The sequence below is a fragment of the Lampetra fluviatilis genome, unplaced genomic scaffold (assembly GCF_964198595.1).
Source record: "Lampetra fluviatilis unplaced genomic scaffold, kcLamFluv1.1 SCAFFOLD_725, whole genome shotgun sequence".
Lineage (NCBI taxonomy): Eukaryota > Metazoa > Chordata > Hyperoartia > Petromyzontiformes > Petromyzontidae > Lampetra > Lampetra fluviatilis.
In genome coordinates, this window is record NW_027620502.1 from 1 (window position 1) to 15,000 (window position 15,000).

Genomic DNA, 15,000 nt, shown 5'->3' on the forward strand with positions numbered 1-15,000 from the left:
TCTGTGACACGGCGAACCAGAGACCCGCCACCCCCACGGCGATAGAGACCACCAGCGCCAGGTCCCTCACACGGCTACGTCCCACTCCTACAGAGACACAGACAGAGAGACAGAGAGACACAGACAGAGAGACAGAGAGAGACACAGAGACAGAGAGAGACAGAGACACAGAGACAGAGAGACAGAGAGACACAGACAGAGAGACAGAGAGAGACAGAGAGAGACACAGAGACAGAGAGAGACAGAGACACAGAGACAGAGAGACACAGACACACACAGGACGTGTAGGTGCAGTAGGTATAGGTGTAGTAGTAGTAGTGTAGTAGTAGTAGTGTAGTAGTAGCAGTAGTAGGTGTAGTAGTAGGTGTAGGTGTAGTAGTAGGTCCGGCAAAACAACCCCCTACCTCCTTGTGGTGCCAGACGGGCAACGCTGTCGTGGGCTTTGAAGTCGGGGGAGGGGCTGGTAACCCCTCCCACCTTCAATAAATACCACTAAACCACGTCTAAAATATCGGATTAATAAGCTTGTGCCGGAGGCCCCGGGGAGACAAAAAGCCACTACGGATGGCAACGTGGAATGTTCGAACGCTCAATGCGGAGGAGAGGCTGCCACTCCTCTGTCGGGAGCTGGACTGGTACCGCCTGGATCTCTGTGGCATTCAGGAGGGTCCGGTGGACCGGCTCTGGCTCCTGCCACCATGAGGGGTGGACAGTCCTCTACTCGGGGCAGGAGACTGCCAAACAACAGGGAGTGGCTCTTCTTCTGAACAAAATAATGAAGGGGGCGTGGGAGCGTGGCGGTGAGGTGTGGGAAGCTGTAAGCCCCAGGCTACTTTGGGTTCGCCTTCCCATCAACAGGAGGCGAGGAGTGGTGGTCGTGGTTGCTTATGCCCCCACCGAAGACGAACATCCGTGGAGGGATGCAGGCAAGGCCGATGAGTCAGATGCCTCCTATGACCTCCTGTCACAGGTGCTGGCTAAAGTGGCCCCTCGGGAAAGAGTCATCTTGTTGGGTGACTTCAATACCCGAGTTGGTCATGATGATGGCACCTGGTCTGGAGTGATTGGAAGGCATGAGCCAGATCAGCTCAATAACAACGGTAGGAGGCTGCTAGACTTCTGTGCAGCCCATGGGCTTGTAATTACCAACACGCTGTTCGGGCATCGGCGTATCCACATAACATCATGGATGCATGCCGGGTCCAAGCAAGAACATCTGCTGGACTACATAGTGACGGAACAGCGGATGCGAGTCCATGTCCTTGACACCAGGACCTACCGTGGAGCTGATCTGCCCTCTAACCATCGACTTGTCATCTGTAAGATGCGCCTGCCATTCTTCCACTCCGGTGGTGGGTGTACATCCAGGACCCCATTCCAACCTAAGGTGGCCTGGTCTCAGTTAGCTGATGAAAGTTGCAAGCGAGAATTTCATCATCGCTTGCGGCTGGGGTTGGCATCGTCCCCCACTCCTCCAGATGTCGAGGGTAAATGTGCGAGGTTTAGGACTGTGGCTCATGCAGCTGCAATGGCTGCTTTGGGTACACGGTCCAGACCTCCTCAGAGACCCTGGCTGACAGAGGGAAGCCTTTGATGACTGTACCAGAGGAATTTCCATCTGGTACAGATACAATGGGAGTCTGATCGATGCCCGGGTGCGGTCAATCACGTTATGTATGCCGACGATCTGGTAATTGCCGCTCACTCAGAGGAGTTGGAGACGCTGCTGCTGAGACTGGAGTGTGCCACTAAGAGGTGGGGCCTTACCATCAGCCCCACCAAAACTAAGCACCTGCCTGGGTATTTTGTACCATCGGGCACTCCACACCCACAACTCCCAATCGGTGATGGGGCAGTTGTGGAGAGAGTGGAGAGTTTCCCATACCTGGGCAGTGTGCTCATGACAGCAGAGATCTCACTCAGAATCAGTCGAGCGGCATTATCTTTTAATCAGCTGCGTAACGCTGTGTGGAAGCTACCTGGTCTGTCACTCCGCACGAAGTTTCAGGTCTTCTCGGCCACGGTCATTCCCTCCCTTCTCTACGCTTGTGAAACGTGGACCCCCCTAATGAAACATCTTCGCCGGTTGGAAACATTTAGGCTGGCCTGCCTACGATCCATCCTGGGTTTAACCAGGCTGGATTGTGTGAGGAGCTCACAAATCCTCGAAAGATCTGGACAAAGTCCCATCGGTGACCTCCTCCGGCAGGCAAGGCTGCGTTGGCTGGGTCATGTAGCCCGCATGCCCAACCACCGCATGCCTAAACAGCTTTTGTTCGGCCGGATCGAGGGGGCTAAACGGGCGCGGCACGGGCTAGAGAAGAGATGGAATGATGTGGATCTGAGAGGACTAGCCGATGATTGGTACCAGCGGTGTCAAGATCGGCCTCTGTGGAGGAGGCTCGTGAAGGACGCTACTGGGCAGTTGGAAGCAGTCGCCCTCCAACAACAACGGAGGGTGGAGGAGCGATGCTCACAACAACGAGCGGAGCGCCGGGTGGCTAAAGCACAGCAAGTTGGCACAGTAGGGGGCACAGGTGGTGCATCAGCCAGTCATCTCGGTCGTCTCAGTCAGTCGACCCGTGGCACCCGCTGGGTCTGCCTCGTGACCTCCTGCCAGCGGACGTTCGACACTTCACGTGGTAGCCTCAAGGTGCACATGGCCTGGCACAAGCGTCGTGGTGACGTCACCGCCATTGAGTGGCGAATGGCGGTTGTTGTTTTAGATGTAGTAGTAGGTGTAGTAGTAGTAGTAGTGTAGTAGCAGTAGTAGTAGTAGTAGTGTAGTAGGTGTAGTAGTAGTAGTAGTGTAGTAGTAGTAGTAGTGTAGTAGTAGTAGTGTAGTAGTGTAGTAGTAGTAGTGTAGTAGTAGTAGTGTAGTAGTAGTAGTGTAGTAGTAGTAGTAGTGTAGTAGGTGTAGTAGTAGTAGTAGTGTAGTAGTAGTTGTAGTAGTAGTGTAGTAGTAGTAGTAGTGTAGTAGTAGTAGTAGTGTAGTAGTAGTGTAGTAGTAGTAGTGTAGTAGTAGTGTAGTAGTAGTAGTAGTGTAGTAGTAGTAGTGTAGTAGTAATAGTAGTGTAGTAGTAGTAGTAGTGTAGTAGTAGTAGTAGTGTAGTAATAGTAGTGTAGTAGTAGTAGTGTTGTAGTAGTAGTGTAGTAGTAACAGGTGTTATCGTACCTGGTGGTGGTCCAAACAGCACAACGTCCATCGCCTTGAGCTGCAGCTTCTGGCGATGACTCCTGTCGGACACTCTCAGCACCGTGGACAGGAAGGGGCTTGGCACAGCGAGCCTGTGACACACACACAGTGACACACACACACACACAGTGACACACACACACACAGTGACACACACACACACAGTGAGACACACACACAGTGACACACACACACACAGTGACACACACACACAGTGACACACACACACACAGTGACACACACACACACAGTGAGACACACACACAGTGACACACACACACACAGTGACACACACACACACAGTGAGACACACACACAGTGACACACACACACACAGTGACACACACACAGTGACACACACAGTGACACACACACACACACACAGTGAGACACACACACAGTGACACACACACACAGTGACACACACACACAGTGACACACACACACACAGTGACACACACACACAGTGAGACACACACACAGTGACACACACACACACAGTGAGACACACACACAGTGACACACACACACACAGTGAGACACACACACAGTGACACACACACAGTGACACACACACACACAGTGACACACACACAGTGACACACACACAGTGACACACACACAGTGACACACACACACAGTGACACACACACAGTGACACACACACAGTGACACACACACAGTGACACACACACAGTGACACACACACAGTGACACACACACACACAGTGACACACACACACAGTGACACACACACAGTGACACACACACACACAGTGAGACACACACACAGTGACACACACACAGTGACACACACACACACAGTGACACACACACACAGTGACACACACACAGTGACACACACACACACAGTGAGACACACACACAGTGACACACACACAGTGACACACACACAGTGACACACACACAGTGACACACACACACACAGTGAGACACACACACAGTGACACACACACACACAGTGACACACACACAGTGACACACACACACACAGTGAGACACACACACAGTGACACACACACAGTGACACACACACACACAGTGACACACACAGTGACACACACAGTGACACACACACACACAGTGACACACACACAGTGACACACACACACACAGTGACACACACACAGTGACACACACACAGTGACACACACACACAGTGAGACACACACACAGTGACACACACACAGTGACACACACACACACACACAGTGACACACACACACAGTGACACACACACACACAGTGAGACACACACACAGTGAGACACACACACAGTGACACACACACACAGTGACACACACACAGTGACACACACACACACACAGTGAGACACACACACACACAGTGACACACACACACACAGTGAGACACACACACAGTGACACACACACACACAGTGACACACACACACACAGTGACACACACACACACAGTGACACACACACACACACAGTGAGACACACACACACACAGTGACACACACACAGTGACACACACACAGTGACACACACAGTGACACACACAGTGCCACACACACACAGTGCCACACACACACAGTGACACACACACACAGTGACACACACACACAGTGACACACACAGTGACACACACACAGTGACACACACACACAGTGACACAGTGACACACACAGTGACACACACACAGTGACACACACACACACAGTGAGACACACACACAGTGACACACACACAGTGACACACACACACAGTGACACACACACACACAGTGACACACACACACACAGTGACACACACACACACAGTGACACACACACACAGTGACACACACACAGTGACACACACACACACAGTGACACACACAGTGCCACACACACACAGTGACACACACACACAGTGACACACACACAGTGACACACACAGTGACACACACACAGTGACACACACACAGTGACACACACACACACAGTGACACACACACACACAGTGACACACACACAGTGACACACACACAGTGACACACACAGTGACACACACACACACAGTGACACACACACACACACAGTGACACACACACAGTGACACACACACAGTGACACACACACAGTGACACACACACACAGTGACACACACACACACAGTGACACACACACTCACAGTGACACACACACAGTGACACAACAACAACAACCGCCATTCGCCACTAAGTGGCGGTGACGTCACCACAACGCTTGTGCCAGGCCATGTGCACCTTGAGGCCACGTGGTGCCGTTGACGTGGTGAGTGTGGAAGCTCTGGGCGTGGTGGTGAGTGAGTGTGGTGAGTGTGGTGAGCGTAGTGAGTGTGGTGAGCGTGGTGAGCGTGGTGAGCGTAGTGAGTGTGGTGAGCGTGGTGAGCGTGGTGAGTGTGGTGAGCGTGGTGAGCGTGGTGAGCGTGGTGAGCGTGGTGAGCGTGGTGAGGGTGGTGAGGGTGGTGAGCGTGGTGAGCGTGGTGAGCGTGGTGAGGGTGGTGAGGGTGGTGAGCGTGGTGAGTGTGGTGAGCGTGGTGAGTGTGGTGAGCGTGGTGAGCGTGGTGAGCGTAGTGAGTGTGGTGAGCGTGGTGAGCGTGGTGAGTGTGGTGAGCGTGGTGAGCGTGGTGAGCGTGGTGAGCGTGGTGAGCGTGGTGAGGGTGGTGAGGGTGGTGAGCGTGGTGAGGGTGGTGAGCGTGGTGAGCGTGGTGAGCGTGGTGAGCGTGGTGAGTGTGGTGAGGGTGGTGAGCGTGGTGAGCGTGGTGAGCGTGGTGAGTGTGGTGAGCGTGGTGAGCGTGGTGAGCGTGGTGAGGGTGGTGAGCGTGGTGAGTGTGGTGAGGGTGGTGAGCGTGGTGAGGGTGGTGAGCGTGGTGAGCGTGGTGAGCGTGGTGAGTGTGGTGAGCGTGGTGAGTGTGGTGAGCGTGGTGAGCGTGGTGAGCGTGGTGAGTGTGGTGAGCATGGTGAGTGTGGTGAGCGTGGTGAGTGTGGTGAGTGTGGTGAGTGATGCTCACCGAGGCATCATGGTGCCGTTGACGTGGTGAGTGTGGAAGCTCTGGGCGTGGTGGTGAGTGTGGTGGTGAGTGTGGTGAGTGTGGTGGTGAGTGTGGTGGTGAGTGTGGTGGTGAGTGTGGTGAGTGTGGTGGTGAGTGTGGTGAGTGAGCGTGGTGAGTGTGGTGAGCGATGCTCACCGAGGCATCATGGTGCCGTTGACGTGGTGAGTGTGGAAGCTCTGGGCGTGGTGAGTGTGGTGGTGAGTGTGGTGAGTGTGGTGGTGAGTGTGGTGGTGAGTGTGGTGGTGAGTGTGGTGAGTGTGGTGGTGAGTGTGGTGGTGAGTGTGGTGGTGAGTGTGGTGAGTGTGGTGGTGAGTGTGGTGGTGAGTGTGGTGGTGAGTGTGGTGAGTGTGGTGGTGAGTGTGGTGGTGAGCGTGGTGAGTGATGCTCACCGAGGCATCATGGTGCCGTTGACGTGGTGAGTGTGGAAGCTCTGGGCGTGGTGAGTGTGGTGGTGAGTGTGGTGAGTGTGGTGGTGAGTGTGGTGGTGAGTGTGGTGGTGAGTGTGGTGAGTGTGGTGGTGAGCGTGGTGAGTGTGGTGAGTGTGGTGAGCGATGCTCACCGAGGCATCATGGTGCCGTTGACGTGGTGAGTGTGGAAGCTCTGGGCGTGGTGAGTGTGGTGGTGAGTGTGGTGAGTGTGGTGGTGAGCGTGGTGGTGAGTGTGGTGGTGAGTGTGGTGGTGAGTGTGGTGGTGAGCGTGGTGAGTGTGGTGAGCGATGCTCACCGAGGCATCATGGTGCCGTTGACGTGGTGAGTGTGGAAGCTCTGGGCGTGGTGAGTGTGGTGGTGAGTGTGGTGAGTGTGGTGGTGAGTGTGGTGAGTGTGGTGGTGAGTGTGGTGGTGAGTGTGGTGAGTGTGGTGGTGAGTGTGGTGGTGAGCGTGGTGAGTGATGCTCACCGAGGCATCATGGTGCCGTTGACGCGGTGAGTGTGGAAGCTCTGGGCGTGGTGGTGAGTGTGGTGGTGAGCGTGGTGAGCGTGGTGAGCGTGGTGAGCGATGCTCACCGAGGCATCATGGTGCCGTTGACGTGGTGAGTGTGGAAGCTCTGGGCGTGGTGGTGAGTGAGCGTGGTGAGTGTGGTGAGCGTGGTGAGCGTGGTGAGCGTGGTGAGCGATGCTCACCGAGGCATCATGGTGCCGTTGACGTGGTGAGTGTGGAAGCTCTGGGCGTGGTGAGTGTGGTGGTGAGTGTGGTGGTGAGTGTGGTGGTGAGCGTGGTGAGTGTGGTGGTGAGCGTGGTGAGTGATGCTCACCGAGGCATCATGGTGCCGTTGACGTGGTGAGTGTGGAAGCTCTGGGCGTGGTGAGTGTGGTGGTGAGTGTGGTGGTGAGTGTGGTGGTGAGCGTGGTGAGTGTGGTGGTGAGCGTGGTGAGCGATGCTCACCGAGGCATCATGGTGCCGTTGACGCGGTGAGTGTGGAAGCTCTGGGCGTGGTGGTGAGTGTGGTGGTGAGTGTGGTGAGTGTGGTGGTGAGCGTGGTGAGTGTGGTGAGCGTGGTGAGCGATGCTCACCGAGGCATCATGGTGCCGTTGACGTGGTGAGTGTGGAAGCTCTGGGCGTGGTGAGTGTGGTGATGAGTGTGGTGAGTGTGGTGGTGAGTGTGGTGGTGAGTGTGGTGAGTGTGGAAGCTCTGGGCGTGGTGAGTGTGGTGAGCGTGGTGAGGGTGGTGAGCGTGGTGAGTGTGGTGAGCGTGGTGAGCGATGCTCACCGAGGCATCATGGTGCCGTTGACGTGGTGAGTGTGGAAGCTCTGGGCGTGGTGAGTGTGGTGGTGAGTGTGGTGAGTGTGGTGGTGAGTGTGGTGGTGAGTGTGGTGAGTGTGGAAGCTCTGGGCGTGGTGAGTGTGGTGAGCGTGGTGAGGGTGGTGAGCGTGGTGAGTGTGGTGAGCGTGGTGAGCGATGCTCACCGAGGCATCATGGTGCCGTTGACGTGGTGAGTGTGGAAGCTCTGGGCGTACTGCGGCAACTCCACGCAGTCCACCAGCCAGCGCACCACCTCGTGCACTGTCCAGTTGTACACTGCACCACCACCACCACAACCACCACCACCACAACAACAACTATCATCACCACAACCACCACCACAACAACCACAACAACCACCACCACAACAACCATCATCACCACAACCATCACCAACACAACCACCACCTCGTGCACTGTCCAGTTGTACACTGCACCACCACCACAACCACCACCACAACAACCACAACAACCACAACAACCACAACAACAACCACCACAACAACCATCATCACCACAACCAACACCAACACAACCAACACAACCACCACCTCGTGAACTGTCCAGTTGTACACTGCACCATCACCACCACAACCACCACAACAACCACCACCACAACAACCATCATCACCACAACCAACACCATCACCAACACAACCACCATCAACCACCACCTCGTAATTAGCAACACGCTGTTCCGGCATCGGCGCATCCGCACAACATCATGGACGCATGCCGGGTCCAAGCAAGAACATCTGCTGGACTACATAGTGACGGACCAGCGGATACGAGCCCATGTCCTTGACACCAGGACCTACCGTGGAGCTGATCTGCCCACTGACCATCGACTTGTCACCTGTAAGATGCGCCTGCCATTCTTCCACTCCGGTGGTGGGTGTGCACCCAGGACCCCATTCAAACCTAAGGTGGCCTGGTCTTAGCTAGCTGATGAAAGTTGCAAGCGAGAATTTCATCATCGCTTGCGGCTGGGGTTGGCATCGTCCCCCACTCCTCCTGATGTCGAGGGTGAATGTGCGAGGTTTAGGACTGTGGCTCATGCAGCTGCAATGGCTGCTTTGGGTACACGGTCCAGACCTCCCCAGAGACCCTGGCTGACAGAGGAGGTGTTCAGGATGGCTGAGAAAAAGCAACAGGCCTCCACTCTCATCGGCTACAGCATCCCACGTCGGAGAATTAGGAGGCTTACCGCAGCCTTCGCTCGGAGGTTCGGAGAGCCGTGAGGCGCTGCAAGGATGGGTGGTGGTCGCGGGTTGCTGAGGAGATGGAGTCTGCCTCAATGGCTCGCGATCACAAATCACCCTTTAATTCCATCCAAAAAATAACCTTCAGCACCACACCTATCACCATGCCCTTCTACAACAGCAGCAGCAGCAGCAGCTTCGTATCTGGGGGGTGGTGCCTTACCTGGCAAACAAGCGCCGTGACCTCGCCAACTTTGCCTGTGCTCAGGCGAAGATGGCGTTGGAACAGAGCGAGAAAAAAATTAAGCCGTAAAAACAAAGTTTTTCACTATAAATCCTTTATATGCGTGACATCGGGGCGGCTAGAGTCCTCTCGTCCTCTGGCTTGAGATGGCTGCCACCTATGGGTCAGATGATTGCATTGCACCATTAAGCAGTTGGTAATTAAATATAATATTTTTGTCGTAAAAAGTGTAAAAAAAAATTAAAACATTTTCACGAAAATCAATTGTCACGCACAACGAGTCTGTGTGCAAAATGTCAGCTCGATTGGATCACGGGAAGTGGGTTAAAAAACGACCGAAAGATTTGCACGGTCGTAAGCAAGCAAGTGAACTTAATATAAAGGATTTAACAAGTAAACCCGTAAAAACTAAGTTTTTCACTCTAAATCCTTTATATGCGTGGCGGCTAGAGTCCTCTCGTCCTCTGGCTTGAGATGGCTGCCACCTATGGGTCAGATGAATGTCTGCCACCATTAAGCAATTGGTAATTTAATATTTTTACAAAAATTCCCTAAAAAGTGTCAAATTTTGTAAAATTATTTTCACGAAAATCGATTGTCACGCACAACGAGTCTGTGTGGCAAAATGTCAGCTCGATTGGATCACGGGAAGTGGGTTAAAAAACGACCGAAAGATTTGCACGGTCGTAAGCGCGCAAGCAAGCAAGCAAGCAAGCGAACTTAATATAAAGGATTTTAAAAATTAACCCGTAAAACAAAGTTTTTCACTCTAAATTCTTTATATGCGTGGCATCGGTTTTATTTTATTATTCATTTCTGTTTTTCTTGAGTAAGAGTTTAATTTTTATCACATTGGTATTTTAAATTAAATATGAATTTTTTTTTCCCTAAACAGTGTAAATTTTTGGAAATTGTTTTTCACGAAAATCGATTGTCACGCACAACGAGTCCGTGTGGCAAAACGTCAGCTCGATTGGATCACGGGAAGTGTGTCAAAAAACGACCGAAAGATTTGCACGGTCGTAAGCAAGCAAGCAAGCACGCAAGCAAGCAAGCAAGTGAACTTAATATAAAGGATTTAAAAAGTATAACCCGTAAAAACTAAGTTTTTCACTCTAAATCCTTTATATGCGTGGCGGCTAGAGTCGTCTCGTTCTCTGGCTTGAGATGGCTGCCACCTATGGGTCAGATGAATGTCTGCAGTATTAAACAATTGGTCATTAAATATTTAATTTGTTTTCCCTAAACAGTGTAAAATTTTGTAAAAATTTTTTCACGAAAATCGATTGTCACGCACAACGAGTCCGTGTAGCAAAATGTCAGCTCGATTGGATCACGGGAAGTGTGTCAAAAAACGACCGAAAGATTTGCACGGTCGTAAGCGCGCAAGCAAGCACGCAAGCAAGCAAGCAAGCGAACTTAATATAAAGGATTTAAAAAGTATAACCCGTAAGTTTTTCACTCTAAATCCTTTATATGCGTGGCGGCTAGAGTCCTCTCGTCCTCTGGCTTGAGATGGCTGCCACCTATGGGTCAGATGATTGTCTGCCACCATTAAGCAATTGGTCATTAAATATTTTTTAAAAAATTCCCTAAAAAGTGTCAAATTTTGTAAAATTATTTTCACGAAAATCGATTGTCACGCACAACGAGTCCGTGTAGCAAAATGTCAGCTCGATTGGATCACGGGAAGTGTGTCAAAAAACGACCGAAAGATTTGCACGGTCGTAAGCGCGCAAGCAAGCACGCAAGCAAGCAAGCGAGCAAGCGAGCGAGCGAGCGAGCGAACTCAATATAAAAGATTTAAAAAGATGCTGGAGGGTGACACTAACGGCTGCTCTGTGCTGCTTCCAGTGTTCAGAGGCCTGCTCAAGGCACACGCCATGTAGCACACACATGCCGGCGATGTGCGGAGACCTCTTCTTCGAACGCTGGGGGGGGGGGGGGGGGGGGCACAGGAAAAGCCCCTCTCTGTACCAGCTTGGACGGTACCCTCGATGTCAAAACGCCGTTGAAACTCGCAGGCCGCACCGCAATTACGGACTCAGTTCTCGCTGAACTGCAGAACGCAAAATGCCCCCAGTGCGTTGTGGGGTCGCCATCTTGCGAACGACTGAGGCTGGGGGGTTGTTTGTGCGCTGGGAGAGGCATGACAATTGGTTGTTTACCCTTGTATCTGGCAACAAAACTGACACCTTTTTTGACGAGGAGTCATGTTTGCATAGACCGCAATAGCTGCAGTCGTAATGCAAACAAAAAACACAACTCTGATAATGTGTGTGCACTGTCCTTGAAGTTGATTGGTCCACACCCGAGACAGCTTTCCTTAGAGCCTAGTCTCACATGGTGTTGGACCAGATGACGCCAAAAGGCGCACAACTCAAAGACAATGCACCATCAGAGTATGAGAGCTCGGGGTCTGAAGCTTTTACACAATTGGAACCTCATTTACCAGTAAAAAATGTGATAATTGGTTTTGTACCCTTCTATCTGGGAACAAAACTGACACTTTTTTACAAGGAGTCATGTTTGCATAGACCGCAATACCTGCAGTCGTTATACAAACAAAAAACACAACTCTGATAATGTGTGTGCACTGTCCTTGAAGTTGATTGGTCCACACCCGAGACAGCTTTCCTTAGAGCCTAGTCTCCTCGTAAAAAAAGGTGTCAGTTTTGTTGCCAGATAGAAGGGTAAAAAAAACACAATCATCTTATTTTTTACTGCCAAACGAGGAACCAATGGGGGAAAAAGCTTCTAGCGGTGATCATTTGAAACTCTAAGCCCCTCCCCCTCTACGCCCCTCCCCCTCTACGCCCCTCCCCCTCTACGCCCCTCCCCCTCTACGCCCCTCCCTCTCTACGCCCCTCCCTCTCTACGCCCCTCCCCCTCTACGCCCCTCCCCCTCTACGCCCCTCCCCCTCTACGCCCCTCCCCCTCTACGCCCCTCCCCTCTCTACGCCCCTCCCCCTCTACGCCCCTCCCCCTCTACGCCCCTCCCCCTCTACGCCCCTCCCTCTCTACGCCCCTCCCTCTCTACGCCCCTCCCCCTCTACGCCCCTCCCCCTCTACGCCCCTCCCCCTCTACGCCCCTCCCTCTCTACGCCCCTCCCTCTCTACGCCCCTCCCTCTCTACGCCCCTCCCTCTCTACGCCCCTCCCTCTCTACGCCCCTCCCCCTCTACGCCCCTCCCCCTCTACGCCCCTCCCCCTCTACGCCCCTCCCCCTCTACGCCCCTCCCCCTCTACGCCCCTCCCCCTCTACGCCCCTCCCCCTCTACGCCCCTCCCCCTCTACGCCCCTCCCCCTCTTACGCCCCTCCCCCCTCTACGCCCCTCCCCCTCTACGCCCCTCCCCCTCTACGCCCCTCCCCCTCTACGCCCCTCCCCCTCTACGCCCCTCCCCCTCTACGCCCCTCCCCCCTCTGGCTCCCCCCTACGCCCTCCCTCTGGCTCCCCTCTACGCTCTCTACGCTCCCCCTCTACGCCTCCCCCTCTACGCCCCTCCCCCTCTACGCCCTCCCTCTCTACGCCCCTCCCCCTCTACGCCCTCCCCCTCTACGCCCCTCCCCTCTACGCCCCTCCCCCTCTGCGCCCCTCCCCTCTACGCCCCTCCCCCTCTACGCCCCTCCCCCTCTACGCCCCTCCCCCTCTACGCCCCTCCCCCTCTACGCCCCTCCCCCTCTACGCCCCTCCCCCTCTACGCCCCTCCCCCTCTACGCCCCTCCCCCTCTACGCCCCTCCCTCTCTACGCCCCTCCCCCTCTGTGCCCCTCCCCCTCTACGCCCCTCCCACTCTACGCCCCTCCCCCTCTATGCCCCGCCCCTTTAAAGTGGTAAGAGTTTAATTCATGGGCGTTTTGTGCTTGCAGAGATTTAGCGATTGCAAATCGGGTGAATATTTTTGAAACACCCTGGACATTGATCGGTATTGCTCAGTATTGATCACTGAGCCTGCGACCTGCGCCATGACCTCCACAGGTCGTCCAGGCTTGGTGTAGGTGTCTGTATTGATCAATATTGATCGGTATTGATCAGCATTGATCGCTCACCCTGCGACCTGCGCCGTGACCTCCACAGGGCGTCCAGGCTTGGTGTAGGTGTCTGTATTGATCAATATTGATCGGTATTGATCAGCATTGATCGCTCACCCTGCGACCTGCGCCGTGACCTCCACAGGGCGTCCAGGCTTGGTGTAGGTGTCTGTATTGATCAATATTGATCGGTATTGATCAGCATTGATCGCTCACCCTGCGACCTGCGCCATGACCTCCACAGATCCTCCAGGCTTGGTGTAGGTGTCTGTATTGATCAATATTGATCATCGGTATTGATCAGCATTGATCGCTCACCCTGTGACCTGCGCCATGACCTCCACAGATCGTCCCGGCTTGGTGTAGGTGTCTGTATTGATCAATATTGATCGGTATTGATCAGCATTGATCGCTCACCCTGTGACCTGCGCCATGACCTCCACAGATCGTCCAGGCTTGGTGTAGGTGTCTGTATTGATCAATATTGATCGGTATTGATCAGCATTGATCACTCACCCTGTGACCTGCGCCATGACTTCCACAGATTGTCCAGGCTTGGTGTAGGTGTCTGTATTGATCAATATTGATCATCGGTATTGATCAGCATTGATCACTCACCCTGCGACCTGCGCCATGACCTCCACAGGGCGTCCAGGCTTGGTGTAGGTGTCTGTATTGATCAATATTGATCGGTATTGATCAGCATTGATCGCTCACCCTGCGACCTGCGCCGTGACCTCCACAGGGCGTCCAGGCTTGGTGTAGGTGTCTGTATTGATCAATATTGATCGGTATTGATCAGCATTGATCGCTCACCCTGCGACCTGCGCCATGACCTCCACAGATCCTCCAGGCTTGGTGTAGGTGTCTGTATTTATCAATATTGATCGGTATTGATCAGCATTGATCGCTCACCCTGTGACCTGCGCCATCACCTCCACAGAGCGTCCAGGCTTGGTGTAGATGTCTGTATTTATCAATATTGATCGGTATTGATCAGCATTGATCGCTCACCCTGTGACCTGCGCCATGACCTCCACAGATCGTCCAGGCTTGGTGTAGGTGTCTGTATTGATCAATATTGATCGGTATTGATCAGCATTGATCACTCACCCTGTGACCTGCGCCATGACCTCCACAGATCGTCCAGGCTGATGTGCTGGTCTCCCGCGTGGAACGTGGAATGCTTCACGGCGGCGTTCTGGTCGTTGAGATCCTCGCGCAGAAACTGAGACGCATTGCAGGAGGAGGAGACACGGTGGAGACACGGTGGAGACACGGGGAGACACGGTGGAGACACGGGAGACATGGGGTAGACACGGTGGAGACACGGGAGACACGGGGGAGACACGGGGGACACATGGGGAGACACGGTGGAGACACGGTGGAGACACGGGAGACACGGGGGAGACACGGGGGGAGACATTGGGAGACACGGAGAGACACGGGGAGACACGGGGAGACACATGGGAAGACACGGGGAGACACGGGGAGACACGGGGGGAGACACACATGGGGAGACACG

The 15,000-nt window shown here is 53.8% G+C and overlaps 1 protein-coding gene across 1 annotated transcript in view; it reads right to left on the reverse strand.

Annotated features, from left to right (window-relative positions):
• Window positions 1-4: 4 nt before the first annotated feature.
• The window catches only part of LOC144953986 (stromal interaction molecule 1-like), a gene marked incomplete at both ends in the record, with an annotated part of 41,444 nt that continues 26,448 nt past the window's right edge, over window positions 5-15,000 (reverse strand). Inside the window, 4 exons of the mRNA XM_078884580.1 lie at window positions 5-87; window positions 3,176-3,288; window positions 8,163-8,274; window positions 14,589-14,703. Of these exons, the coding sequence (XP_078740706.1) occupies window positions 5-87; window positions 3,176-3,288; window positions 8,163-8,274; window positions 14,589-14,703 (423 nt within the window). The remainder of the gene's footprint in view (window positions 88-3,175; window positions 3,289-8,162; window positions 8,275-14,588; window positions 14,704-15,000) is intronic.